The 25,952-nt window shown below is 56.8% G+C and overlaps 11 protein-coding genes across 13 annotated transcripts; 4 read left to right on the top strand and 7 right to left on the bottom strand.

Annotated features, from left to right (window-relative positions):
* Window positions 1-270: 270 nt before the first annotated feature.
* IUM83_00585 (Vacuolar protein sorting-associated protein 16) lies at window positions 271-1,706 on the bottom strand (the record flags this gene model as incomplete). 2 transcript variants are annotated; one of them, XM_067924368.1, is made up of 2 exons in its annotated part: window positions 271-304; window positions 1,213-1,706. In XM_067924368.1, the coding sequence occupies 2 exons, from the start codon at window positions 1,704-1,706 to the stop codon at window positions 271-273; spliced, it is 528 nt and encodes a 175-aa protein (XP_067788892.1). The 2 variants fall into 2 exon arrangements, with proteins under 2 accessions (XP_067788892.1, XP_067788893.1); XM_067924367.1 differs by lacking the exon at window positions 271-304 and adding an exon at window positions 1,121-1,151.
* A 553-nt stretch (window positions 1,707-2,259) lies between these two features.
* On the top strand, window positions 2,260-3,354 carry IUM83_00584 (the record flags this gene model as incomplete). 2 transcript variants are annotated; one of them, XM_067924366.1, is made up of 4 exons in its annotated part: window positions 2,260-2,351; window positions 2,435-2,470; window positions 2,557-2,614; window positions 2,683-3,354. In XM_067924366.1, 4 exons carry the CDS (start codon window positions 2,260-2,262, stop codon window positions 3,352-3,354), a joined length of 858 nt encoding a protein of 285 aa, XP_067788895.1. The 2 variants fall into 2 exon arrangements, with proteins under 2 accessions (XP_067788895.1, XP_067788894.1); XM_067924365.1 differs by having other exon boundaries at window positions 2,671-3,354.
* Window positions 3,355-3,657: 303 nt separating this feature from the next.
* Window positions 3,658-7,117, bottom strand: IUM83_00583 (Phosphatidyl inositol kinase (PIK-G1); the record flags this gene model as incomplete). The annotated part of the gene is made up of 2 exons (XM_067924364.1): window positions 3,658-6,922; window positions 6,999-7,117. The coding sequence occupies 2 exons, from the start codon at window positions 7,115-7,117 to the stop codon at window positions 3,658-3,660; spliced, it is 3,384 nt and encodes a 1,127-aa protein (XP_067789242.1).
* A 514-nt stretch (window positions 7,118-7,631) lies between these two features.
* IUM83_00582 (ribosome biogenesis protein bop1-like) lies at window positions 7,632-10,409 on the top strand (the record flags this gene model as incomplete). Its single annotated transcript, XM_067924363.1, has 5 exons — window positions 7,632-8,126; window positions 8,207-8,358; window positions 8,433-10,097; window positions 10,167-10,269; window positions 10,350-10,409. The coding sequence occupies 5 exons, from the start codon at window positions 7,632-7,634 to the stop codon at window positions 10,407-10,409; spliced, it is 2,475 nt and encodes an 824-aa protein (XP_067788896.1).
* Window positions 10,410-10,990: 581 nt separating this feature from the next.
* On the bottom strand, window positions 10,991-11,647 carry IUM83_00581 (Ubiquitin/40S ribosomal protein S27a fusion; the record flags this gene model as incomplete). Its single annotated transcript, XM_067924362.1, has 1 exon — window positions 10,991-11,647. The coding sequence occupies one exon, from the start codon at window positions 11,645-11,647 to the stop codon at window positions 10,991-10,993; it is 657 nt and encodes a 218-aa protein (XP_067789243.1).
* A 2,018-nt stretch (window positions 11,648-13,665) lies between these two features.
* Window positions 13,666-14,254, bottom strand: IUM83_00580 (low molecular weight protein arginine phosphatase; the record flags this gene model as incomplete). Its single annotated transcript, XM_067924361.1, has 2 exons — window positions 13,666-13,999; window positions 14,115-14,254. 2 exons carry the CDS (start codon window positions 14,252-14,254, stop codon window positions 13,666-13,668), a joined length of 474 nt encoding a protein of 157 aa, XP_067788841.1.
* A 1,013-nt stretch (window positions 14,255-15,267) lies between these two features.
* Window positions 15,268-17,629, bottom strand: IUM83_00579 (uncharacterized protein; the record flags this gene model as incomplete). Its single annotated transcript, XM_067924360.1, has 8 exons — window positions 15,268-15,868; window positions 15,937-16,106; window positions 16,182-16,463; window positions 16,541-16,723; window positions 16,783-16,866; window positions 16,938-17,211; window positions 17,292-17,481; window positions 17,569-17,629. 8 exons carry the CDS (start codon window positions 17,627-17,629, stop codon window positions 15,268-15,270), a joined length of 1,845 nt encoding a protein of 614 aa, XP_067788473.1.
* Window positions 17,630-17,889: 260 nt separating this feature from the next.
* Window positions 17,890-19,635, bottom strand: IUM83_00578 (putative transmembrane protein; the record flags this gene model as incomplete). Its single annotated transcript, XM_067924359.1, has 1 exon — window positions 17,890-19,635. One exon carries the CDS (start codon window positions 19,633-19,635, stop codon window positions 17,890-17,892), a length of 1,746 nt encoding a protein of 581 aa, XP_067788472.1.
* Window positions 19,636-21,497: 1,862 nt separating this feature from the next.
* IUM83_00577 (putative transmembrane protein) lies at window positions 21,498-23,255 on the top strand (the record flags this gene model as incomplete). The annotated part of the gene is made up of 1 exon (XM_067924358.1): window positions 21,498-23,255. One exon carries the CDS (start codon window positions 21,498-21,500, stop codon window positions 23,253-23,255), a length of 1,758 nt encoding a protein of 585 aa, XP_067788478.1.
* Window positions 23,256-23,493: 238 nt separating this feature from the next.
* On the bottom strand, window positions 23,494-24,060 carry IUM83_00576 (ran guanine nucleotide release factor; the record flags this gene model as incomplete). The annotated part of the gene is made up of 1 exon (XM_067924357.1): window positions 23,494-24,060. One exon carries the CDS (start codon window positions 24,058-24,060, stop codon window positions 23,494-23,496), a length of 567 nt encoding a protein of 188 aa, XP_067788890.1.
* A 210-nt stretch (window positions 24,061-24,270) lies between these two features.
* Window positions 24,271-25,717, top strand: IUM83_00575 (RuvB-like 1; the record flags this gene model as incomplete). The annotated part of the gene is made up of 2 exons (XM_067924356.1): window positions 24,271-25,179; window positions 25,262-25,717. The coding sequence occupies 2 exons, from the start codon at window positions 24,271-24,273 to the stop codon at window positions 25,715-25,717; spliced, it is 1,365 nt and encodes a 454-aa protein (XP_067788480.1).
* Between the last annotated feature and the right edge of the window lie 235 nt (window positions 25,718-25,952).

Genomic DNA, 25,952 nt, shown 5'->3' with positions numbered 1-25,952 from the left:
CAGGCCCCCGCCGAGGTTTGGAGTAATGCGCGAAACCGTGCCAGCAAAGCCATCAGCCAAATGCAGCGCATATGCACGGCTAGCCAACGTGTCAGCGTCGAGAAACTCTCTGTTGTGCTCTCGCCACCATCATCTTCCAGCTCGTAAAATATCAAGCCGTCGATGACATGTGCACTAGCATAGCAAACCACAGGTAACCAACTTCCGTACACTACTACCTGGCTTGGAACTGCAAAGAAGACACGCAAAGTTCGCTTCAATTTGGAAGTGTCAGAGCTCGTCGCGTAGCTGATGGTCTTGTCCACTACAGCGTAGCAGGCAATGAGCAGACAGAGTAAGCGTACGGTGACATATAGCTGGCCGATGATTCGTAAAGTGGAAGCTAAAGAGCTCCACTCAAGAGCATCTGTGTAAAGAATTTTGCCCTCAACGCGCTCGTCAAACACCACCGAGGTTTTACAAACGCCTGCATCAGTGCATTCTCGGATTCGATAAAGTGCCACGGCACTGTAAATCTTGTGCGCAAGCAGCACTGCACCACCCAGTCTTGTCAGCGGATCTGATTCGGTCTCGACTAGAGTGACATCGACCTTCTCATTCTTGGCCAGGTTGGCTTGAAGTGCCGCAACACGTGATGACACAACCTCCCAATACGGCTCGCCTTGTGTACCATCAACGGCCACCGCCGCAGCCCATGGTTTTTCACATAACAATGGCCGATCCAAGTCATCCACGCACAAATCGACCCCAGGGTTTTGTGGATCAAGGTCGGCAAACGTCGTAGCCCAAACACTGAGCCAATACTTGTGATCCAAGAGGTTACGCGACAGAAAGCTGGTGCTGCTACTCGCCGCGGTGGAACCAGAAGCTGCGCTACTTGTGCCCGTCCAGCGGGCTTTAGAGCGTGCCGCGAAACAAACACGCTGAGGTAACGAGCTCAGCTCCCCACGCGCCATGATTGCCATGCCATCCTCCGTCTGGGCGACATTCTTGTAGCTGGTAGTGCTTGGTGCATTGGCCGCAAGCGCTTCGACAAGGGTATCGAGCATGCTAAATACCGTTGATCCGGACAAAGTATCACGGCAGTCGCTGCTGTACGAGGAACCCGCCGAGTGGACGCTTAGAAGGCATTGGGGCCAGGAGGAATCGAGCTTTGACGACCCATCCAACAGGCCGCGAGCGGTGCGAAGGCCGTAAGAGCTCGGTACGAACTTGTAGAATGCCGTCGGGAGGTCAGCCATGACCCCGTCAATCGTGGCCGTGCCGTTCCGATACACTGCTTGACTCGGAAGTGCCGTGGGCCCGTACACCGTAAAGACGTTTGGCTCGATCTGCACGAACGGGAGCGACTGGACGTTGGGCCCTCCGCGAGGCACGTCGGACACGAGCAGCGCGTAGGCGAAGAGCGCTAGCATGACCCGGAGCGCAGTGGACCGCGGCAGCCTCTCTACGAAGTTGGCCGTCTCGCGCGCGCCCTCCGGGTGCATCGCGACCAACAGCAACGACGAGCGCTTGCGCTGCCAAGTGTTCTCGGTAGAGGACGTCTTCCTCGCCGGTAGCGGGGTGGTCGACCCTGTGGGAGTTTTACCGTTGAACTCTGGGCTCGTCTCTTGGTCCTGCGGTGCCGTGTGTTTGGTCGATGTCTGCTTCAGCTCTCGAGTGCTGCCGGCGCTCACATCGCCGCTCGGCCCATCGCGTGTGGCCATGGCGAGCAGCCCGAAGGACGAAAGTGCCCGGCAGCGGACGACTGTTCCCGCCTCGAAAGCGGTTTCGACCCTCACGACGAGCACCAATCGCCGATCTTCCCATGAAAAAGACCCGCAGGAGAAACTAAGCACTTCGTGCCTTCAGCGCATTTTCGCGATGGTCATTGATCCCACTGCTGTAGCTCGCACACTTCAGCGAGCTCTACTGTCCTTGTAGCAGTTGAAGTGCGAGATGGCTACAGTGTGGCCACCAAGTTGTCCTTTTAGCCGTTCATGCCATCTCATGCTCAGATCAATCTGCGTAAACGCGATGCCATAGCTGCCGGCGGCACTGCCGCCAACAGCTTTCTCGCTGCTGCAGGAGCAGGGCTCCGATCATAAAATCCACCCAGCCGTGTGACTTGGCCACAGTCCGCCATGTGGGTGCCACAGTTCTGGGTTCAAGAGCGTTTTCTGCCAATCGCATGTCCCGTAATCCACCATCACCATCTCAGTCTCCAGGCCACCCCATTCCTGGACTCGCCCTCGCCTGCGCCGACCGACGCCGCCCACCATGAGCATCGACTGGTCGCTGGACTGCTGCAACGACGAGCAATTCCGCTCCATCTTCCTCATCATCTGCTACGCCGTCGTCATCTTCAAACTGTGCGTGGGTCGACCACCGCTGCGATGGTGGAGGAAGTTCTGCTTGCGCTGACCTCGTGCGCTCTCCCTTGTTCCCCCTGCAGATGGCGCGTGTCGATTCTCCACCCGTTCAAGATCTTGTACGTTGCGCTCGCGGTGTTGCTGCTGGTAATTGGTGGGCTTTACGCACCAACGGAGGCGCTGGTGCTGCTTGTGATTGCTACAGAACCGTGTTCCTGCACGAACTGGGTCATGCTACAGCTGCGTGGCTCACCTGCGGCAGTGTACGCCGCAGTCTTCTAGTATTGCTGCTGTTGAGGTCTACGGAAACCTAATGCAGCTACTACTGCAGGTTAAAGGGATGGAGGTGCACCCGGACGAAGGCGGCGTGACCAAGACCGTCGGGGGACTGCAGTGGGTCATCCTCCCGGCCGGCTACTTGGGCAGTGCGGTGTGGGGGATGGCGCTGACCATTGCGAGCGCTGACAAGTTGGCGTCCGAGGTGGCGGCCGGCGTCCTCATCTTCTTCTTGCTGATCTTCATCTTCTACGCGCACAACGGGTACCTACGGATCCTCAACTTCTGCTTCATCCTGCTGCTGGCGGGCTTGCTGGCGCTGAACATTTGGACGACTTTCGACGCGCTGCAGTACGTGACGCTCTTCCTCGGCGTCATGAGCTGCCTCTTCTCCGTGTATGACATCTGGGACGACCTTATTTCACGCCGTGTGAACGAGAGCGACGCGTCGGTCTTCGCCAAGATGACGCACACCTCAAGCCGCTGCTGGGGAGTAATCTGGGGCCTTATTGCGCTCGTATCGCTCGTCGCAGCTGTGTATTTCAACCTTCTCGTTGCTCAGGATACTGGCGACTCGATCACGAACATCTCCAACGCGTCCACCGGCACGAAGATCACCCTGGCCATTGCCGTTATCATCGTGGCCCTCTCCGTGCTGCACACCGGATTCACGCGGAGGTGTATGCTGCGGAAGCGCGAAGGTTTCAGAGACTACTTCGCTGCTTGAGCTTAGATATAATGGTGGTGACCCCGCAGAATCTTCTCGAGTGCCTCAATCACCGAGTGCTGCACAAGATATCCTAGTCATATGCGCACCAAATGTTATTCTTTCTTCATGCTTTCCGCATCGTTATCCCTCTTTACTGATCGCGCGTGGCCCCGCCAACAAGCACTCCTTTTACGATATTGACCTATACACTACCTATCAAAACGCTACGCGCTTCAAAATGCGCGTACCTTATACTCTCTGTTCTAGGACATTTAGGGCTTACGCGTTTATTCTCTTGTTGCGACAGGATCCTGAAACCTTCTACGGGAGAATGCCGTTCGTCATGCGCTGGAAGTTGTCGTATTGGCGCGTGCTGTAGTTGCTCTTGCTCTTGCGGATGAGCGACAATACGTGCGCCACGGTCTCTTGCTTGGACAACGTCAGCTTGAAGCGTGCGCGCAGGCGCAATAAAATATAGTCAGCATCGATGCCCAAGAAACAGGGGTACGGTGACTGGCGTGACATGACATCCACGAGATCACAGATTTCGTCGCAGTGCTGTTGGCATGCAAGGAACCCTCGCGTACAGAGCGTAACATACTCCTTAAAGCCCTCAGAGTCCTGGCCGCCCATCGTCTCCACCATCTCGGCCGTCAGCTTGAATGGAGCTGTCTCGATGCTCAGCATTCCACCCGGAGCAATGCCAAGCAAAAAGCCATAGTCGATGTGGATAATGTGGCCTTCGTTGTCCAGCATGATGTTACCGTTATGCCGATCCTTGATCTGAAGGAAGTAGCACACAAGAGAGTAACCTGCCATGGACTGGATGAACTTCCGCCGCGCTTCCTTGAATCGGTGCGAGTCAGGCGGCCCATACGACTTCTCAAAGTGATGAAGCAGCGAAACGTAGCCGTCACGCTTCTTCAATCCGTCTAGCGAAATGGCGTTGATCAGCGTCTCGATGAGCCCCGTGGACGAGCTCGTAGCAATAATGCGGTACCTCTTTACCCACATGGGCAGATTGGCACCCTTGAAGATTTCAACAAATTTCTGAATCAACTGTAGTGTGAACACTTCTTGACGAAGATCGTCATTACTCTTGCCAATCATCGACACAATGTCCCACCCGGGAAGGTGACCGTACGGTGACGCTGCCATCAATCGTGCTCGCTTCGAGCTCCAAGATTCACCAAAAGCCGCCTCGAAATCCCTACGACGTGCTTTCTCGCGCTCCATCGCCTCTGCTGTCAGGTTGCCTGTCGCCAAGTCCATCTCCAAGTGAGCTGAAGGCGCGCCGTCGGCCGTCACGGCACCGTCCACTGCACTCTCAGTCAGCACTGGCGGCGCAGTTGAGGGTGTGGAAACAATGTCGGGAACATCAATTGGCGTCTCGGGAACTGGGGCTCGCCGAGGAGCCGCGACTGGAGTTTGATACGGCTCAGGAGCAACAGGAGCAGGGACAATAGGAGGTTCGGCATGAATTTCCTCCGCATCTTCAGCATCACCGGCAAACGCTTCACTAGCCTGGTGGCCAATGAGCTCGCCAATTTCATCATCCTCGACGTAGTTCACTTCAGCTGACTCGAGTGCACCATTGCCATTTAGGTTCCGTCTTGAAGGAGATCGTGGTGACTCTGGAAGTGACGTGTCTCGTTGTTGATCATCGTCGAAAGGGTTGCCACGAATCACTTCAAAGATAAGCAAAATAGGGACGCGCGCCTTCGTTGAGAACGCTGTGCCTTCCTTCGTTGGTATCCGCACAATACGCTCAAAAGGATCCGTGGCTTTTACGAGCGGCACATACGCCATGGGCGGAAGATGTAATTTTTCCAGGTACGACGGCAACTGCGCCTTTCGATCCTGGATGGACGGCACGAAACGAAGCGCTTCAGCAATATCCGTGATTTGCTCGACGAAATTACATTCATCAGCGAAGTGCTTCGCCAGCAGGGACTTGTCGGTCTGACTCATGCGCCGCATAGATTCGCTGAAGATGCTAGTTGGCTGGTTATCAGTATCTTCCTCCACCAGAATTGACAATCGCTCGTCGTGTTCGTAGTCATCGCCAGTCGGATGCGAAATCAACATCGAATCAAGGTCTTCCTTCGGTGTAAGCAGGTGTTGCTGGAAGCGCGAGAAATCACGGAATCGGCTGTCTACATCGGCATCTAACGAACTGCGATCTGCCCCGTTCCTCGCCATGGGGGGCGAAAGTGGCGAGTATGAATCTAAACGCGTAGGGGAGCCACTAGCAGCAGCACTGCTGTGCGCTTGGCGACGGTGACTCGCAATCTCCTCGGTCAGCTTTACAATTACCTGTAACTGGTCGTCAGTAGGCATCGGCAAGTTGCTTTTGTGGACCTGCGATGTTTCTTGCTGAGGATCCCGACTGAGCACTGTAGCACGGTCTACACCTGCTACCTCACGTTCAATCTCCACCATCAACCGAACCACACGCGCGTACTTATCCTGCATTTCCTTAGGCTTTCTTGGATCAAACGAGTCTTCTAGTGCGCCTTGCAGCTGCCATCGAAGTAGGAGCGCAAGATGAATGGAGCGTGAACACACCGACAAGATGAGCTCGTCGAGCCAAAAGATCTTTTCGAAGTCAAAGTTCGGAATCGACAGGTATGCGTGGACAATCTGCGGCCAGTAGAACTCCACCTGGTTGATACGTGTGTACGAAAAGTGTAGCAGCTTCTCCACAATAGGCTTAAAGAGCAGCGGGTCACTGTCCAAGTGACGGTGCAGCAAAATCACGGCGCGATAAACACTGAAGCTTCGCGCACGGAACTCGCGGTGTATACCGAGAATCTTCAGGTCCAGAGGAATCTCTGGATGGTCCATGGTGTGATCATAAAATCGTCGATCTTTTAGCAAAATCTCCTCACACTCCTCCGCAGTAATTACTTTGGCCTTCAGCAAGTCAATAGCAATCTTTGCAGACTCAGTCTGCAGCGGGCGCTTGGGCATGATGAGCTCGATCGGAGCTTCAGGGTTCAGCTGCTTCGGGTACAGACAAATGCCCGCCTTCAGTCTCTCCACCATAGCCCGCAAGTAGTTGATGTAATTCTGCGCCTCATAGCAACGGTCGCACACGCGCTTGGCGTAAAAGTGCGATCTCTGTGGGAGCGGCACCTTGTACGTCGTAAACTTATCGCAAAACAATCCATCACAACTGTTGCACTTGTACAGCAGCGCTGCCGCCGTCGGTGCGGGTTGTCCCGCAGCAGCAGCTTCCGCTGCCAACCTCGTGCAGTCCGGGCACTTGCACGTCACATCCGTCTCGGTCGACGGCACTGCCACCGTGCTGACAGGGGAGATCGACACATCCAGCGTCGCGTGCTGGAAGAGGGCCGCGGCCAGTCGCGGCACGGTGGTCTCCACCGCAGTCTGGATGGCTCGGATCCACTTCTCCTTGTCCATGGCCGTGTCGGCGTAGGCGTAGAAGACCTTGTTCTGCGTCGTGGCGAAGAGAAACCCGTGCTGGTAGATGTGCATGTTGCCTTTGCCGTCCCACTCCTGCACGCCCAAGACGTCCACCTCGCCCTTGAGGCGCAACATGTGATACGCGTCTTCCTGCGTGCTGTCCACACACACAAAGCAAGAGGGTTAGACGCCCATTCACCGGCGCAATAGCGTTGCATCGAGGCATCTCGTACCTGTAGTAGTGGAAGGAGGTGCCCACGAGGAAGCAGTAGCGCCGCAGCATGGGCGGAGGCGACGACGGACTGGTGCGGAAGGTGAGGTAGCCCTCGCAGCTGGCGCGCGGGGCCTTCATGGCGCTCCACGAGATCACACGCGGTCGGCTACGGCGGCGGCGTCTCGTTGTGGCGCTGGGAGTCGACCAGCGCTCGGAACTGGGCGCGTTATGCCGATCTGCGCGGTGATGGGCGCGGACTTGGACGCTGCGGGCGGCGAACGATTGCTCGCTTCTGAGGGCGCCGACGCTCGCGATTAACAGCCCCTCGGGTAGAGGAGACGGTGGGGAACACGGCGAGGCTGGGGCGGCCCGGCGAGCAGCGCTACGAGCCGAGATACAGCGAGAGAGAGCGGCGGGCCCGGGCGCGAGCCTTCTCTCTTCAAGTGGGCGTTGCGGTGTTGTGTGGAGGCTCTAGGGAGGGAGGGCTCAAGAACCCGCGGGACCATTGCCCCGTCCCGCGGGAGCTCGAGCCCGCGGGCTAGGTTCAACTGTACCATTTAGATGGTACACTCAGTTTTGCTGGTTGCGAGCACACCAGCAGTCAGGTAGAGCATCAACGTGCTCATTGCCAGTAGCGCGAGACCGACAGACGATGGCTCGCGGGAAGAAGACAGCGGCGCCGCTGAAGGCGTCCATGCCCAGTGCCAATGGCGGCGCCAAAGGCAGCAAGAAGACGGCGGGAGTGGCCCAGAAGAAGCTGAACAAGCAGCAGGTGCAGGTGCAGGCGCCTGCGAAGGCGGCCAACAAGAAGCCCGTGAAGGTTGTCAAGCAGTCTGTGAAGGAGGAGAGCGAAGAAGAGGAGGAGGAAGAAGAAGAAGATGCGGACGATGATGAGGAGGAGGGCAGTGAGACGGAGGACAGTGACGACGCCGACGACGAGGAGGACGAGTTCGAGGACCAGGGATCGTCGTCGGATGACGACAGTGGCGACGAGGAGGAGGAGGAGGATGCCGAGCTCACGGAGCTGGAGAAGAAGACACGTCGCTTCACTGTGGACCGAGAGAAGGAGGTGCAGAAGATGCGCGAGGACGGATCGCTGTCGGTGGCGTCGCAGCTGCACGTGGACGACTTGTCGTCTGACGACGAGGTAGGCTGGCCAATGGTAGCTGCATGTTTCGGTTGCGATGCAGTGGGCTAATTAGTGTGGCGTTTTGTTTGCAACGATAGGAAAACATCAACACCATCGGCAACGTGCCGCTCCGCTGGTACGAAGACTACGACCACATTGGTTACAATGTGGACGGCAAGAAGATCATGAAGTCCAACAATGGCGACGGCATCGATGACGCCATTGCGGCGAAGGATGACCCGAACTACGAGTAAGTTTGTTTTGTGAAGATTGGTTGTATTTGGCCTCGAAACTCACTAGATACTTATTACTTTCAACTGCCAGCCGTACTGTGTACGATGCTTACAATGACCGCAAGATCGTTGTTTCGGACCGCGATATGGAGATCATTCGCCGTATGCAGGCGGGTGCTTTTGCACACCCGGAGTTTGAAGCGTACCCGGACTACGTGGACGTTTACTCGTCGAACACGATTATTCACTCGATGGGCAACGACGTTGAGCCCAAGAGCCGATTCTTGCCTTCGAAGTGGGAGCGCATGAAGGTGATGAAGATCATGAAGGGCATCAAGGAAGGTCGCATCAAACTCGACCAGGAGCCGGAGAAGAAGCCTGAGGTCTACCAGATGTGGTTCGATGATGATCAAGCCCAAACTCGTAAGGGACCTGCACACGTGCAGGCACCGAAGATGCCCCTCCCTGGTCACATTGAATCGTACAACCCTCCGGATGAGTATTTGTTTACCAAGGAGGAACGTCGTGCTTGGGAGGAAGCCGAGCCGGAGGACCGTGAGACGAACTTCATCCCGAAGAAGTTCAAGTCGCTGCGTGAGGTGTGTGGCTACGGCGGCTTCGTGCGTGAACGCTTTGAGCGCTGCCTGGATCTGTATTTGGCTCCTCGTGTTAACAAGCGCAAGCTTAACATTGACCCCGAGTCGCTCGTGCCGGAGCTCCCGAAGCCCCAGGACCTCCGCCCGTTCCCGAACACATTAGCACTTGTCTTCAATGGCCACACCGGTCGTATTCGCTCGCTGGCTGTTGACCCGTATGGCCAGTACGTGGCATCGGGCTCGGATGACTTTACCGTTCGTATTTGGGAGCTGGAGACTGCACGTTGCCTGCAGGTGTACAACGTTGGTGCTGTGGTGCACAAGCTGTCGTGGAACCCAAACAAGGACCACCAGTTGCTTGCCGTTGCGGCTGCTAAGAAGGTTTTCATCATCGCTACCGGAACGGGTAGCGCGGATCAGACGGAACTTACCAATGCTCTCGTGGGTGATGCCGACGACAGCATTAAGACGTCCGATGATAGCACTGAAGGCGACGTTCAGGTCGTGGACGAGGACGAAGCCGCTGTGGAGGCCGATGCGCTCAAGAAGAAGGTGCCGGTGACGTGGCGGTTCTACAGCGGCACGAAGGACAAGCACAAGTCGAAGAAGGCTGCGGAGCGGCCGTGGCTTGAGCGTCGTGTGGGCACTGGCATTCGCGTTGTGCTACACCACACGAGCGACGTGAAGGACGTCGCGTGGCACTACAAGGGTGACTACCTCTCGACGGTTGCCCCCGGTGCCGGCTCGGGTGCGGTGCTGATCCACCAGATCTCGAAGCGCAAGACTCAGAACCCGTTCCAGAAGAGCGTGGGCCAGGTGCAGTGTGTGCTGTTCCACCCGTCCAAGCCGTTCTTCTTCCACGCCACGCAGCGCCACGTGCGCGTGTACAACCTAGTGAAGCAGTCGATCGTGAAGAAGCTCTCCTCCGGCGTCAAGTGGATCTCCAGTATGGCCGTGCACCCGAACGGTGACCACCTGCTCGTGGGTAGTTACGACCGGCGGTTGTGCTGGTTCGACTTGGATCTGTCTTCGAGGCCGTTCAAGACGCTCAAGTACCATGAGAAGGCTGTGCGCGACGTGTCCTACCACGCCAAGTACCCGCTCATGGCCTCTGCCTCGGACGACGGCACCATTCACATCTTCCACGCCATGGTCTACTCGTACGTATCCAAAATGGCTTAACTGAGACGAGGCAGGTCGACTAACGATGTGATGAACGTTTTGAACAGGGACCTGATGAAGAACCCGCTGATCGTGCCGCTGAAGATCCTGCGCGGCCACGAGGTCTCTGGCGGGCTTGGCGTCATGGCGCTGGCTTTCCACCCTGTCCTGGTACGTTTCCATGGTGTGAAGCCTGCAGCCGTTTCGGGGGCTACCTTACTAACTCGTGCTTTTTGGTGTTGATTCCGTAGCCGTGGGTCGTGACAGGCGGCGCCGACGGCTCCATTCGCCTCTTCCAGAACATTCACTAACTCGCCCGTTGCCGGACCGTTTTGAAGGGTACGAGGCAACCGTCCGCCGAGGCGATTTTCAATAGACAACGTGCCTGTATGTACCTCTCATCGTTCCAGTGTGTAGCGGTAGTTTCTGGCGCTGAGCTCTTTCAGCAAAGTGATAGCCTCGTGTTGATGGCAAACGCCTCGCCTTTCCGTGACCAACACCAACAACGGAAAGCCAGTGCATCCACTTGAACCGCGACGCGACAATGACGTTGACGCTCAATCCACTGCCAAGATGGCAGCATCGGCACCGAGAGCGCAGAGTGCGTAGCAGCAGCATCACCAAGAAGAAATGACATTCGAAGTCCTTAATTTATTTAGCAATGAAAGGAAGAGGAAGGTTAGGCTACAGCTAGACTAGTCGGAAGCTAACGCAACGCGGTCCTAGCGCGGGCGGAACCGGTCTCCCTCCCCGCGCACGCAACAGAATACACCACGAGGCTCCACTCGTCCGGAGAGAGACCACAATACTTGATCATCGTCTGCCCGCTAGTCTCAATCTCAGCGAGTGCGCGTGCGACGAAAGCTCTCATCAAGTCACGCGTCCAGTCGATTTAGTTCTTCTTGCCCATGCCGGGGATGCGGAACCGTGAACGCTTGGGCGCCGCTGCAGGCATGGGGGGCGGCGTCTGGCCGTATCGAACTGGGTACTGGTACTGGCCGCCCAGTGTCGTGGGCGGGTATTGCTGCTGGCCGTAGCCCTGCTGCTGCTGCTGCTGCTGCTGGCCGTACTGCTGCTGCGGCTGTCCGTACTGCTGTTGTTGACCGTACTGCTGCTGTTGACCGTATTGCTGCTGAGGCTGGCCATACTGCTGCTGGGGCTGACCGTACTGCTGCTGTGGCTGGCCGTATTGTTGCTGGGGCTGGCCGTACTGCTGCTGCTGGGGCTGGTTGTTGCCGTAGCCGAAGGCGCCCGGCTGCTGCTGCTGGCCGTAGGCCGAGTGCTGCGGCGGGTACATGCCCGTGGCCATGACCGGCGGGTAGCCGGCGTTGTTGCTGTTGTTCATGGGATTGGGGCGGTTCTCCTCGTCCGAGTTGCGCTGGTTGTTGTGGCCGGCACGCTTGGCGTTCATGTCGTACAGCGAGCTCTCCGTGGGCTCTCCGTCGCCGTCCAGCAGGCTGGCGCCGTCCACCTTGCCCTTGCGGTCCAGCACCGTGTCGCCCGAGAGCACCGCGCGGTCCGACTTTTTCTTGCGCAGGAAGCCCACCATGGTGTCGAGCTGGAGCGAGGCTGGCTGTAGCTGTGGGTGAGTGTAGCAAGGCGGGGAGGTACGGGCGGGCTGGGCGCGCCTGTTCTCCTCTTCTTGCTGGCCGCGGGGACGATTCAAGTATGGCAGCGCGCGCTGTGCGTTTGGCTGCGCTGCGAGACCGGCCGGAAACTGGTTCCCAGCTCTCACTCGATCCTCCCTGCCGCTCCTCTTCTATGCGGGCGCGATTTGTCGCAGCGTCTCTGCACCAATCCCTCTTGATCTCAGTATGCCGCGCGAAAAGGCGCCAGCTCAGAGGCTGAAAGCCCAAATCCACGTGGACGCCGCACGAGCGAGCAGCGCTAGACAGATGGAGACCGACGGGGCTCGACTATGGACGGCGGCGTCGTGCGTTCGCGCCAAGGATGCCGGCAAGTGGCGGCGATAGTGCACGCAGTAAACGCTGCTGCGGGTGTTGCCCTGCCTGCAACGTGCAGGCTACAGCGCTGACGCCGGCGGTGTCAAACGAGAGCTGAGCATTGATTAAAGGGTCACGGCGCTATTGGTGAAAGCTTCTCCTCTGTTGATGTTGTCCAGGGCCGCAGCCGAGAGCGCTCTTGTCGCGGAGCACCAGCCTTCCGAGAAAGCAGAGACCAGCTGCGGCGACGCAGCAGCAGCAACGCTGGAAGACGGGTCGCAAACCCACGGCGGCTGGAGCTCACGAGGCGAGGACCCGCGGCAAGTGGAGCCACTTGCGGACAGCGCGTATGTACGAACGATGCGACAAGATACGTTTGCTGCGGGGGCCTGCACCTCTTCAGCGCGCTCGGCCTCGAATCGAAGGCACTGCTCGGCGCAGCAGCAACAAGCAGGTCGCGCCAAGCCGAGCAAGGCCCGTTGCCAGCGTCCGTTATGCCGCCCTGTTGTAAGCTTACCGTAAGTTGCAGTGTCATCACAGTGGTATCGGGCGTATCCAACGAAGTGCGACATGTCCATACTGAGGCCAAGTGGTTAGCGCGGCGAGTCCAAGCACCACAACGTGCGGACATGACGGTCTCCGCCGCAGACCACCTCATTTCCTGCGTCCACTCCTCGACGCGGGCAGCACGGCCGGTGCCGCTCTGTTGAGCAAGGCCGGTTGTGAGTTGCACCACGCTGACGACGCACATCGTGGTGAAACGGCGGGATCAGCCTGTTGTCTGCCAGCTACAGTATCTGCAAGTGCCCGCACGATCACATCCTGCTGGCCTCGCGGGCTGTCTGTGCGTCAACGCACTGAGGGCGATGACAGGCAGCTTCAAGACGTTGCGCTGCCTACTGCCCGCCGCCCGCCTCACTCGTCGATTCCGCCCCGCCTTCTTCTGAAGAAGTTCTTCAATCGAGCCCTGCCACCCAGCGCGAGGTCGTGCCGCCAAACCTCAACAGCCTCGCCGACCAGCAGCGCGTGACAGCAAGACCAGCAGCGCGGCCCGCAGTGCGGGCCCGCCGTCGTGTAATCAGAACGGTGTGTGCGCGCTGGTGTCACACCACTGGTGTGTACCGCCTTCACAACGTGAAGGCAGTTGGACATGTGATTCACATGTCCAACGTGCGCTCAAGCGTTGCATCGTGCAGCTGTGTGACGACCCTGCTCTCGGGCAGCGGAATATTGACGAGGGACGCTTGCGGCTGAGGCGGACACCGCTGCAACTTGCAGTACATACATGTTCAAGCAAGGCTAGGGGCACAGGTTGCCGCTCTGCGATAGTCACTGCTGTTGAATCTCTCGCTATGCAAACGTTGTGCTACAGCCGCCTGTGGTGCCTCCATCCGCAGAAAATTGACGTCCAAGTCGAGTGGACCGTGGAGGTACATATATGTAATGAAGGCTGCGGACCACTCGTCCGACAGTCAGCAGCTCCGTTCGTACAAGGAAGCCCTGGATTTGGTCTCTACCTGCCGCTGTACGACGACTAGGTGGCAGCAATTATTGTATAATTATGCGCGCTACGGCAATGATTGACTGTCAGTACGGCGGCGGTCGATACACTTTCCTCTGGTTTTCACCACGTGATGTGCTTATCGAGGAAGTCGCGTGTCATCTCCTCGTTCTGCGCAATGTTCTCCATGTACGTGTCGTAGGACATGTGCCACGGGTCGGGCACGTCTCGCGTGAAGACGGCCAGCACGTTGTCCCGCTCTTTGATCTGTGGGAACTTCTCCGTCACCTTGAACACCATGCCGCTCGCCACGCACACGACGTAGTCAGCCTCCATGCACATTTGCTCCGTCAGAAGCTGCGAGCGGTGCTTGGACAGATCCAGCTGGTACTTCTTCATCACGTCCACCGCGTGCTTGGACGCCGGGGATCCCTCGCGGTCGAACACGTCCGTCAGACTGCAGCACAACCGCACAAACCACAGGGGTAGTTAGTGCCTCGTCCTCAGGAACATACACCGGGTGTGCAATGCATGCAGCTGCAGGTCAGCCAACAGCAGCGCTGCACACTTACGCCGCGGACCGGATGACGATGCCCTTCTCTTCCTGCTGCTCGCGCGACATGTTGAGCTTGCGGCGGAGGTACTCGACGGCAAAGAGCTCCGACACCGGCGAGCGGCACGTGTTGCTGGTGCACACGAACACGATGTTCATGGCGTCCGCTGGTGCAGCTTTGTAGGCGGCTTGTGCGGTGCAGGCACTTTTCTGATTTGATCGCTGCTCCGGTCCAAAGCGACCCGCCGCGATTGGTTGCAAAGACTCCGCTGGTGTATACGAACGAATGGGCTTGTGGTGGTGGTGGCGGCGACGCCGGCGCCGAGTCGCAAGCGGCTCGTTCCCGCCCGCTTGTTTGCGTTGGCGCGAGCGACTTCAAGCGCAGTGTGTTGACCGTTCCATAGTGTGCGGAGCAGATTTGCAACCACCTTCCGGTCTTGCTCGGAGAGACCGCGCTGGCACCCACGTCTTGGCTCTCTGCACGCGGAGACTGCGAGTATTTACCACAAATTCTGAACGATCCAGGTGGACGGTGGTGCGTCGAACCCTCTTGGACCAAGAAATGTACCGCTTGCGAACTGTACGGCGTGTCCGGCTTGGACTGCAAGCATGGGTGCGTGTCTCGCTGGTATATACCCTGCTCACTTGACAACGCAGCGCACTGTTTTCAGTGGCGGCATGTCTGAGCAAGAAAGCTCGTTCGCACGCCGTGCCATCCAACCTACGTCTTCGTTCGCACTTTTGAACCATTAAAGTAAACCCGCTAAACAACTGACATGCATTATTGCTCACACTCATCGCTTGTCATCTACCAGGCAAGACATTCCAGCTTTATGAAGGCCCTCAGAGTATCGGATAGAGCGCTCAGCATTCGGATTTCATGCAACTCGTTTACTCTGGGAGCGGGATGCCACCTCGAGTCGGTCCAAGCGTTCAGATGGTCGACCGCTCTTGGCGCTACCAAAGTGAGATCTCGTCGATCGCCATCGAAAGCCAGAGTGAAGGCAGTGACAGTGCTCGCGAATGCGCATGTGCGTTTGCGCAGTGGCAGCTTTAGGACCACACATAAACCACAACCGGATTCCAGGCAAATTATGTGGCAAAATCGTCAGGATTGATTCACACGTTGAAGCTTGTATGCTCAATCTACGGGGCGAATTCCTCGCAGCCATCTACTGGAAACGCTGAACGACCTTAGCGTACGGAAACGGACCCAAAAACTCGCTGTGGTTCTGCTTCTTGGTGGATGCCTCAAGCAGCGAGTAGTCCAGATTCGGATGCAGGTCCTTGTTGGCAGCGTACGATTGCGGGTCCCACTGGATGTCGAAACTATTGACGAAGAAGCCCTGGAACTGCGCGATCCACTGGCGAAGAGCGACGTACGGGATGAAGTAGAACCCACACTGGTCAGTGTCGTTCTCCGTCACCTCCTCTTCAACCGGTGCCAGTGTGAGAGCGATGTATACTTCCAGCATGGGTGGGAGGCAGATCTCGCGCGCTAGGTGAAGCTCCGCCGAGTACTCCCACAAGCACATGACGGTCATGCGGTCGCCCCAGTCCGTCGTGTTGCGGACGAAGTAGGTAAAGTCGCCGTCTGTGCGACACAATTCCGGGTCCTTACACTTCAGGTGGAGTGGCTGAATGTTGACGTCTGCAAACAACTTTGTCTCCTCGGAGAGGCAGTCCTCCACTCCTTCGTTGTACTCGTGGGTTTCGTTTCCTTGGTTCTTGGACGAAATACCTTCATTTCCACAATGGTACCAATTGAACGGACTAAGCAGTATCGAAGGTGTGAGTTAGCCCGAGCTGACATCAACAGAACCTTCAAGTCAAGCACGTACTTGTAGCTGTTAGGACACACAGAGCGTTCTTCCCAGTCGGAAACCTCCTGCATCCAGTACGCGAGCGAGTGGCTGCCTTGGGTGGGTCCATCAGCCCAAGAGTTTTTGACGATAAGCCCACCTGTGAAGCCTTCACGGGTCAAAAAGGCATCATTGTAGCCGACGAGAAGCTATTGCACATGCGAAGGAGGATCAACAAAGCTGTGTGAAGCACAATTTCAGTTGTACGGTAAACAAAAACCCACCATAGCGTGACCGCCTTCAATTGACATGCCGCGGTGGCTGAAGAACTCTCCTTCCATGTTTCGGTTCCGGCCTCCCTTCAGAGGGATGCAGCACGTAGTTGTGGCCATATCCCCTGGGCACAGTGTGCATGTCTCGGGCTGGCAGTGGCGGTCATTAGTGAACTCACCAATGCACGGGTAATAATGCGTGACCATCGCAATCGGGGTGGAGAGAGGCATCGCCTGGTTCTTGCGGACGAGGTGCTCCCTCACCGACATGTCCTCGTACTTTGTCGTCATGCTCTAGGTGACCACCAACAACACAGAATCAACATCGAAGTTAGCCTCGTAGCCTCTCAACCCCCTGGTGAGTAGCATACCGATAGTTCAAACTTGAGTGGGTTGCCAGCGGCTTGCGCAGCATCGAGACCGGGACAAAGTGTATCGTTACCACCATCCGTGTAGTACTTGCATACCGACTGCGGGAATATGGACTCTTTGAGTCCATTCTGCAGATAGTAGAGCTCAGGGACTTCGCCACCCTCCGTCGAGTTCATCCACATCTATACAAATTCCTGTTAACTCTCCCATAGTCGCAGCTAAAGCCAGGAAGAACACACACCTCATCTCCCGCTACGCGGCAATCCTTTTGCTGCTGTGAGTCCGCATCACCTGTGCACAGCTTGAGAATCTCTACTCCGTATGCCTGAAAATACACCACAAAACACGTTAAACGAAAAAATCTGCATGAGCCTTGTTCCACACTGTTCACCGCACCTGCTCGGAAAACGCGACATATTCGTCTGGCTTGAGCCATCCTTTGCGAACACCGTGCGCCCGGTATGACTGCTCCAGGAATCCAATCGTCGCGAAGTCCCAGCACGTGCCACGGTAAGCTTGGTCCTGGCGCGGAGTGACGTAGTCCACTGCAAACTTGGACGGCAGCAATGCCATCGGTAGCAAACCATCCTTCGAGATGTAGCGCGTAGCCCTGGCACTAAATTCCTCATTGACTTCCTCATCATCCTGACGGACATCTCTCACCGCCTCTCTGACGCATCATAATACCCAAGCGACAGCAATTAGCCAAAACCCTGTTGATCACTGCAGCTCTGCAAAATTGTTCCGTACACGCTCCGGACGGCCTGCGTTTCCAGCCGCGATATCGTGTTGTGCATTGAAACGCACAGCGAAAGCAGCACAAGCAGCGTGATACCATTCATAGCATAGAACAGCGTTCGCAAGCGGAGTCGCGAAAACCCGCTTCGCTGGTCAGGGATGGCGAACTGTCGCGAGCGAGTTGGCAATTCATCCTCTTCAGCTGGACAAGGAACAGCAACGCGTTCGCAACGACATCGTCAGCGCACAACGAAACCTTGTAAGAAGCACCTCGACCCCAGATCTGAACCTCTTCCGGAGCCGTAGCGAAGCAGCGGACTGCGATCTCTAGCGGCAAGGGGGGCCGCCATTGCTCTGCGATGAAGGGGGAAGGATGGTGCAGCTGGATCGGATTTCCGTCTCGCCTCTTGAAACGCGCTTCTACCTGGTTAAGTACTCGACTTGTGTAAGTACTCATTAGTGAGTAGTTTGTAAGAATCTATGATTGCTCATATGAATTGAAGAAGTTTATACGAAAACTGTGAACTTGCCGCTCGTGCAACTCTCCTGCCGGAGACCGTAGATATTACTTAGTTTTGGTAGCTAGACTTCACTGCTATCCTTTATCAATCTAATCGTGGCAGCCGTCGCCGCCGGCGATGACTAAGCACGCGGTGGCATCAAAGATGCTCATGATGTTGGTCATGACGGACCAAATGAGAGAGAAGGTGAGATACACCACCGTAACAACACCCATCAGGTAGCTAGAGCCGCCGAGCCGCTTCATGACCTGGGTTTGCTCCTTTTGGCGAGGGAGCATGACCAGGAACGCGAGCGAGAACAAGTTGGCCGCCCACATGATGAGTACCGTAATGGTCACGTCGTGCCTCACGCCGTAGCTGTCGTTCTGGATCCGCTCCGTCGAGAGATCGTACCGCCCGTCAACATTGCGAGTAATTGCTGCTGCAAACGGCGTCGCGAGATTGTAGACCGTCGTCAGAAGACCGTACATGGCGCCCTCGTGTCCTTCAGTGGAGAGCTCCACAATAATGAACGAGCCCACGATGTAGATAATTCCTTGAGGAATTTGCTCAAGAATGGGGATTCCGAGCCAAAAGAACGGCGAGCGCACAACATCCCAAATTGTCAGCAGCTTACAGACAGCGTCAAGCGTAACGTTGCAGATCGTGGTCACCGCTGCTGTGCGTCGCCAGTCCCAGTCGCGACCGTAGTTACCCGCGAACCAGACTGCGATGGCAAACATTCCTGTAGTGCAGAATCCGGCAATTTTCTCTTCCAGTGGCGACACGTTGGCCCAGTTGGTTTGGATCGGGTAGCTGGACACGTACGTAAACATTGCAAAAATGCCCGAGAAGAACTGGTAGGCGATGTACTGATACACGGCTCGTGTCTGCACGATATCCCAGAGCTCGCACATGTAGTGCTTGAAATTCTTGTGGTAGTCTGGACGCTGCTCTTCGTAGATGAAAAGCCACGTTACCGGGACCATCGGCACGAGCGTGATGCCAACGATTAACATGAGCATCGGGTACGACAGTGAGAAGTCGAAATCGCCACCATAGTCTTCACCGTTAAAGCAAAAGGCAACGAGAATGAGCGCGATGATGTTGAACAAGTACCGCGTCGTGTAAATCACTGTCTGGGTCCTTCCTCGAAGTTCGAGCGGTTCGCGTTGCGCCAGCTCGACGACGATGGCATCAGCACACACGTCGGCCATCAGATAACCGAAGACGCACGCCATCATCGGAACAATGTACTTGCTTCCCTGGTTCGCCGCATCATAGTTAATCGTGGCTATAATCTCAGGTGTATAGTCCTCTGGCTTCACGTCGCGGTATGCCGGGTCGGTAAAGTATGGCTGGCCCTCGGGCGTAAGCACCATGGTCATGAGCATCACCAACGTAAGGATCCAGCCCATGACCATGTACGGCCTACGTCGATAACCGCGAATGGGGAAGCAGTCGGAGACGATGCCGTAGAAGACCTTGAAACTCCAAGGCAGCTGCACAAGCACGGAGGCCGTGGTGGTTTGTGATCCTGGAATGTTGAGGTAGTTCTGCAGGAAGGGGTAAATGACGTTGGGCAGCAATCCATCGATGAATCCAACAGCAGCGTACTGCGCGATCAGTCCAATGTACTGCCGTGAAAAGAGTTTCGGAGCTCCTCCGCTTCGGAGCGCACCGCCTTCGATGTAGTCGTCGTACACGTAGCGCAACTTTCCGTAGTCATGTGGCGCTTCAATAGGGGACATGCTGCATCGCGAATCTCCTAGCATCGCTGCGGTGTCGGGATTGTATAGCTCAACCTGCTCTGGTAGTGGCATCTCGATCTCTGTGGACCTGCCCGACGAGCTCATGCGCTGGCGACCGCAAATTGGGAACTACACAGTGCGTGACATGATCAGCGCTGACCTCGGCCGGCAGACAGACTGATAGCATTGATAGTTGATACCGCAACTTGGACTCAGCGGGAAATACACCTGTACAGTAAGGGAAGACGTGAAGCTGTATGCATAAGCCGGACCGTTTTTCCTGTAGATGTGCAGTACGTGTGGGTGGGTGCCTAGACACTGCAGTCAAAGTTTCTCTTGAGCAGAGGACAAAACAGCAGGTTCGGCACACACGACAGAAGTGCACTTCAGTAAATAGGCGAGCAAGACCGATCTAAATGTATCGCAGCGAATGTCTGCGAAAGACAGTCCCAGAGCGCGAGCTGATAGTGCACATGGTATTTTGGCAAGGATGTCGACGGGACTGGCCGTCTTCAGCTGCCGCAGCTCGACTGTCGTGATTGAAATTACATGTAGCAGCAGCTAGGACCACAATTTTTTAGTTACGCATCCAGCTGGCCTGCATTGGCGCTCTATTTTACTGTGCTTTCATGAGCTCCTGCTTCAGCTGGTACTACCACTTCATTCCGTCTGGTAGAGGGAGGTCAGCGAGTTGATGTGACCAGCCACCTGTCGACGACAGTGTCGTTGCCAGGGTTGCCCGCGTCTTCAGCTTTTGGCCAACTCATTTCGACGTATCGAGCTGCTGCCGGTGCAAATGGTTGCCCCTTGCAACCCTGCACCTGCTCAGCAAGCAGGTCAACGCGGACTCGTTGCACACGACACGTGTGCAACGAGTCCCGAGGTGGTTGGCAAGCGGACGAACAGCACGTCGTTGATTTTAGTGTGCCCCACCCATCAGACGAGCGTCTTGGACCGCAGTGCGCAGCAGCATGTGTTCCGTATGAACTTTAGGCGGAAGGTGTTATCGGGCAATTTTGCGCATAGAAAATGTTTTTGATTCTCTTTTTAAAAGCACAATAGCGAGGTTGGACTCCAGCCGTTGGAGGCGAAGATAGCGTGCAATGAGTTCTGCGAGCAGAACGCAGAACACTCGCATTTCAAAAGCAATGACGTACAGTATCGAAAATTGAACCGCCCACAATCGGCTACGTACACATAATGACGTGAAAAGCCCCCAACGCAGGCTGATACCCCTAGACTATGTGACTGGGGAAGAAGAACGAGCTTTGCGCTTCTAATACTTGAGGTACCATGTACGGTTTTCAATTACGCAGCCTGCAACCACCAGCATTCGCCGACCGCCGGCAACAGCACAAATACGGCAAGCGGCAATTGCTTAGGGCGACGCGAACCGGCTTGGACAAAAGCTTGGTCGGCGCGACACGATCGCCAGACCGCTGTTGCTTGAGCGATCGTGTATGCGGGATACAACCACGATTTGTAGTGCTTCCCTTCGTGCTGAATCGTTGGCCATCACTCGAGTGGGTCAAGGTCTCCGCTAAAGTCAAGGAGTTATCCTCGCAGGAACGTCTCGACACTGCGAGAGCGGAACGCTGCTGCGGCAGATGGTGCCCGTCGCCCGCATCGCGGCTGCTTGCTCGATTTGTAGCTTCCTACGCGTTCAAAGAGTACGCCAACAGAGAAGGACGCCTTTGCCCCATTTTGCCCATGGGGCTACCCATGGGATGTGAAACTATTGCCATGGCATGGGCGACGGTGGCTGCTTGTTCGTCTGTTGTGCATCTCTAATGCATTGGATGTGGGCCTATCCAAGCTTCGTTGGCCAGCAGCCCAGCTACTGCACCTTACCACGCCCTGGTTGCATTATCCAATTTACGTTGTAGGAGAGGCACCCCGCACCGTCGACTAGCCTCACGTGGTACCCACGTAGCTTTAGCTAGCTTTCAGCTTACAGGTCTCGCGCGATGAAGGCGACCCGGACGGACACGTTGACAGCACAGCAGGTTCCGATCGAGCTCTATAACGAGGAGGATTCAGACTCTTGGATGATCACAGATTCACCGACAGATGAATCTCCGTTCCCCATAGTAATGGAGGACCAGAAAATGCGCTACGTGTACGACGACTACGTCGAAGGTGGCGCGCTACGAAGCGGAAGTGCACCGGAGCTATTCTCGCGAAAGTACTTTGGACTCGTTGCGCAGTACGCCGCCGTTGGATTCATCGACGGATTGCTGCCCAACGTCATTTACCCCTTCCTCCAGAATTACCTCAACTTACCCGGGTCGCAGACCACTACGGCCTTCGTGCTCGTGCAGATGCCATGGAGTTTCAAGGTGTTCTACGGCATCTTGTCTGACTGCTTCCCAATCTGGGGATACCGCCGTCGACCATACATTATCGGTGGTTGGGTTGTCGCGCTGGTCATGCTCTTGATACTGTCGTTTACGCCCCAAGGCGAGCCCTATTTCACGAACCCGGATTACCGTGACGTTAAGCCCGAGGACTACACGCCCGAGATCATCGCCACGATTAACTACAATGCAGCCAACGACGGCAGCATCTACATCATCCCGATGATGGGGTGCGCGTTCGGGTATCTACTATCGGACGTGTGCGCCGATGGCCTGGTGGTGGAATTGGCACAGCGAGAACCTTTCGAAGTGCGAGGCAAGACCCAGACCGTGATCTACACGACTCGATGGGTGTTCACCATGATGGCCTACGTCATGCTGGGCTTTTGTTTCAACGGCGCGGAATACGGCGGCGACTTCGACTTCGCGCTGACGTTCCCGATGCTCATGTTGATCGTAACTATTGTACTTGCGCCGATTGTACCGATCTCTTGGTTTTTCCTCTACGAAGAGAAGAATACCTTCGGAGGTATGAACTTTAACCACTACATGCACACGCTCTGGGACGTCATCAAGACACGCGCCGTCTACCAGTACATTGCCTACCAGTTCTTCTCCGGCATCTTCGCGGCATTTACGTACGTGTCCAAGAACCCGATCCAGAGAAACTGGGCGAACGTCTCACCTATCGCTGAGAAGATCGGAGGGCTCTTATCGACCAGTGTCTACGCTACGTCGATTTGGTTCGCAGGCAATTACGGACGCAATTGGGACTGGCGGCGCACCGCAGCGGTGACCATGATTTCGTATGTATCGCTGGATGCCTTCTGCAAGCTGTTGACGATCTGGGATATTGTCCGCTCGCCGTACTTCTGGCTTGGAATCCCGATTCTCGAGCAGATTCCTCTGGGTGTGATTTTCATCGTCAGTTCTTTCATCATCGTCGAACTTGCTACTGAGGGACACGAAGGAGCCATGTACGGCCTGCTCACGACGGTTTATAACCTATCGATTCCATTCGCCACCGCCATCACCCGCAACGTGAACAGTATGTTCAACTTGACCACGGAGCGGATCCAGAACGACACTGACGGGGTCAGATCCGACATGACCGTGACAGTGATCATTATGTGGTCAGCCAACTTGTGCTCGCTGGCGTTCCTGGGCATGCTGCCCCGGCAGAAGGAGCAAACGCGGGCCATGAAGCAACTGGGTGGCTCCAGCTACTTCATGGGCGTCGTCACAGTGGCGTATTTGCTATTTGCTCTCACCTGGACCTTGTCGACAAGCTTGTTGAGCATCTTCCCGACCACCTCGTGCCTTGCCATCGCCGGTGGCAACGGCTGCCAGCACCCCAAGAGTCCGTAAACGCAGTGAAGTAAGCCCTATACTATAAAATGAATCAAAACACGACATGACGCCGATTTCCTCCTCTCCCTTTGCCAGAACAGAAACCAACGCGCAAGGTGTCATCGTAGCAACAACAACATTTCATTCTCGAGAAAGAGCATCCAGCTACAGACACTTCTACAGTGTAGATGCTACACTGCCGACGACGACTACGACGCATCGCGCCGCAGCGTGGTCCTCCTACCTATGCAGTATGTCACTGGAACAGCGACCAGTCCAGGACGGTGAAGGACTGCAGCGCCTGCTTAAATATGGCGGCAGCCACCTCCGAGTTGTCCTCGAACTGGAACGCGTCGCGGCTGCTGCTGGCGGGGTTGATGCGCATAGGCGCCGACACCGACAGCACCACGTCCGTGGTCACGCCGGGCAGGCGGATGTTGCCCAGGTACACGCGCACCACGTTCTTGGCGTGGTCGCCCTCCTTGAACTTGGCCACGCGCTGGTCGCCCACGATGAGCCGCGTACGGTGCGGGGCGTCGATGGCCGCGGGCGCGGTCTTGGCGTCCGCCGCCTCCTCGAGCAGCACCGAGACCTCGTCGGGCCCGCAGCCGTTGGACTGCGCGATCTCGTTGAAGAAGTACCTGGCGCTGTGCGCGTCCTCGACGCTCTCCTCGAACTGCAGCAGCTCCACGATGACGCACTGGTCGGTGGCCGCGTTGGCGAACACCTCCTGGTTGTCGGGCACCTGGCGGAACGTGCTCACGTCCGCGAAGCCCTCGGGGATCTCGCAGCTCAGCGCGCCGCCGAACAACGGGCGCAGCATCTCGGTGGTTGGCAGGGTTGCGAGATGTTTTTTTTTTTTCAAATTGGGAATAACCCATTAGTTCCACCCAGGGTGGGATATTCATAAAACCCCATCCACCCATTGAAGAAGAAGAAGATACTTTACCAAAACACAATCTTCTTCGCTAAGTATACACTGCCAGTGGTCTACACTTTGGTGGATCCGAACCATCGCGCAGAAGACGGCAGCATGAAGATCGAGGAGGTGCAGTCCACGGCCAAGTCGCAGCGCATCGCGGTGCACACGCACGTGAAGGGCCTCGGCCTGGAGTCGGACGGCTCGGCGCTGCCCATTGGCTCGGGCCTCGTGGGGCAGGAGAAGGCGCGCGAGGCCGCGGGCATCGTCGTGGAGCTCATCAAGTCCAAGAAGATGGCGGGCCGCGCGCTGCTGCTCGCCGGAGCGCCCGGCACGGGCAAGACGGCGCTGGCGCTGGGCATCTCGCAGGAGCTGGGGCCCAAGGTGCCGTTCTGCCCCATGGTGGGGTCCGAGGTGTACTCGTCCGAGGTCAAGAAGACGGAGATCCTGATGGAGAACTTCCGCCGCGCCATCGGCCTGCGCATCAAGGAGAGCAAGGAGGTGTACGAGGGAGAGGTGACGGAGATGACCCCCGAGGAGACGGAGAACCCCCTGGGCGGCTACGGCAAGACCATCTCCCACGTCATCGTGGGGCTCAAGACCACCAAGGGCTCCAAGCAGCTGCGGCTCGACCCCAGCATCTACGAGTCGCTGCAGAAGGAGAAGGTGTCGGTGGGCGACGTCATCTACATCGAAGCCAACAACGGCAGCGTCAAGCGCGTCGGCCGCTCCGACGCCTACGCCACCGAGTACGACCTGGAGGCGGAGGAGTACGTGCCCATTCCCAAGGGCGACGTGCACAAGAAGAAGGAGCTGATCCAGGACGTGACGCTGCACGACCTGGACATCGCCAACGCGCGACCGCAAGGCGGGCAGGACATCATGTCCATGATGGGGCAGATGATGAAGCCCAAGAAGACGGAGATCACGGAGAAGCTCCGAACTGAGATCAACAAGGTCGTCAACAGATACATCGACCAAGGAGTCGCGGAGCTCGTGCCCGGCGTGCTTTTCGTCGACGAGGTATGGTGACAATGCTGCAGGCAGTGGGAGTGAGGGGCGTGTTTACTAACTGAGGGCGTGCTGTTCTCGCGTGATGCGGTAGGTTCACATGCTGGATATCGAGTGTTTCACGTATCTGAACCGCGCGCTGGAGTCGACCCTGGCGCCTATTGTCGTGTTCGCTACCAACCGCGGTGTCTGCCAAATCCGCGGCACCGACGTGTCGTCTCCTCACGGCGTGCCGCTTGATCTGCTGGATCGTATGCTTATCATCCGCACGATGCCGTACTCCGTGGAGGAAATGGTGCAGATCATCAAGATCCGTGCTGAGGCAGAAAGTATCAAGCTCGTGGACGACGCCACCGTGCGCCTGGGCGAGATCGGCTCCCAGACGTCGCTGCGGTACAGCGTCCAGCTGCTGACGCCCTCCCGGATCCTCGCAGAGACGCAGGGCCGCTCCGAGGTGTCGGTGGACGACATCGAGGAGACCAACGACCTGTTCAACGACGCCAAGCGCTCGGCGCATGCACTCGCACAGACCGAAGGATACCTTATGTAACGACAGACAAAGATACCTGCAAAGCGCTCCGCGAAAATACATTGAAGGGTCACTCGACCTCTAGACGGTGTTGGTGTGTTTCTTCCTGTGTCGATAGATGCGATGGAATCCCCGAACAACGAAGTTGTGCGCGAGTCGGCGATATTCGCGGCATTGTCTCCGCGAGGTTTCTCGCGCCACGAACGTACGCCAGGAAGTTCCGACATCCGTGGCGCTTCGCAGGGGGATGCGAGTG

This window comes from Phytophthora cinnamomi (assembly GCF_018691715.1).
Source record: "Phytophthora cinnamomi strain GKB4 chromosome Unknown Contig53, whole genome shotgun sequence".
NCBI lineage: Eukaryota > Oomycota > Peronosporomycetes > Peronosporales > Peronosporaceae > Phytophthora > Phytophthora cinnamomi.
This window is presented reverse-complemented; position numbering and strand designations above follow the sequence as displayed.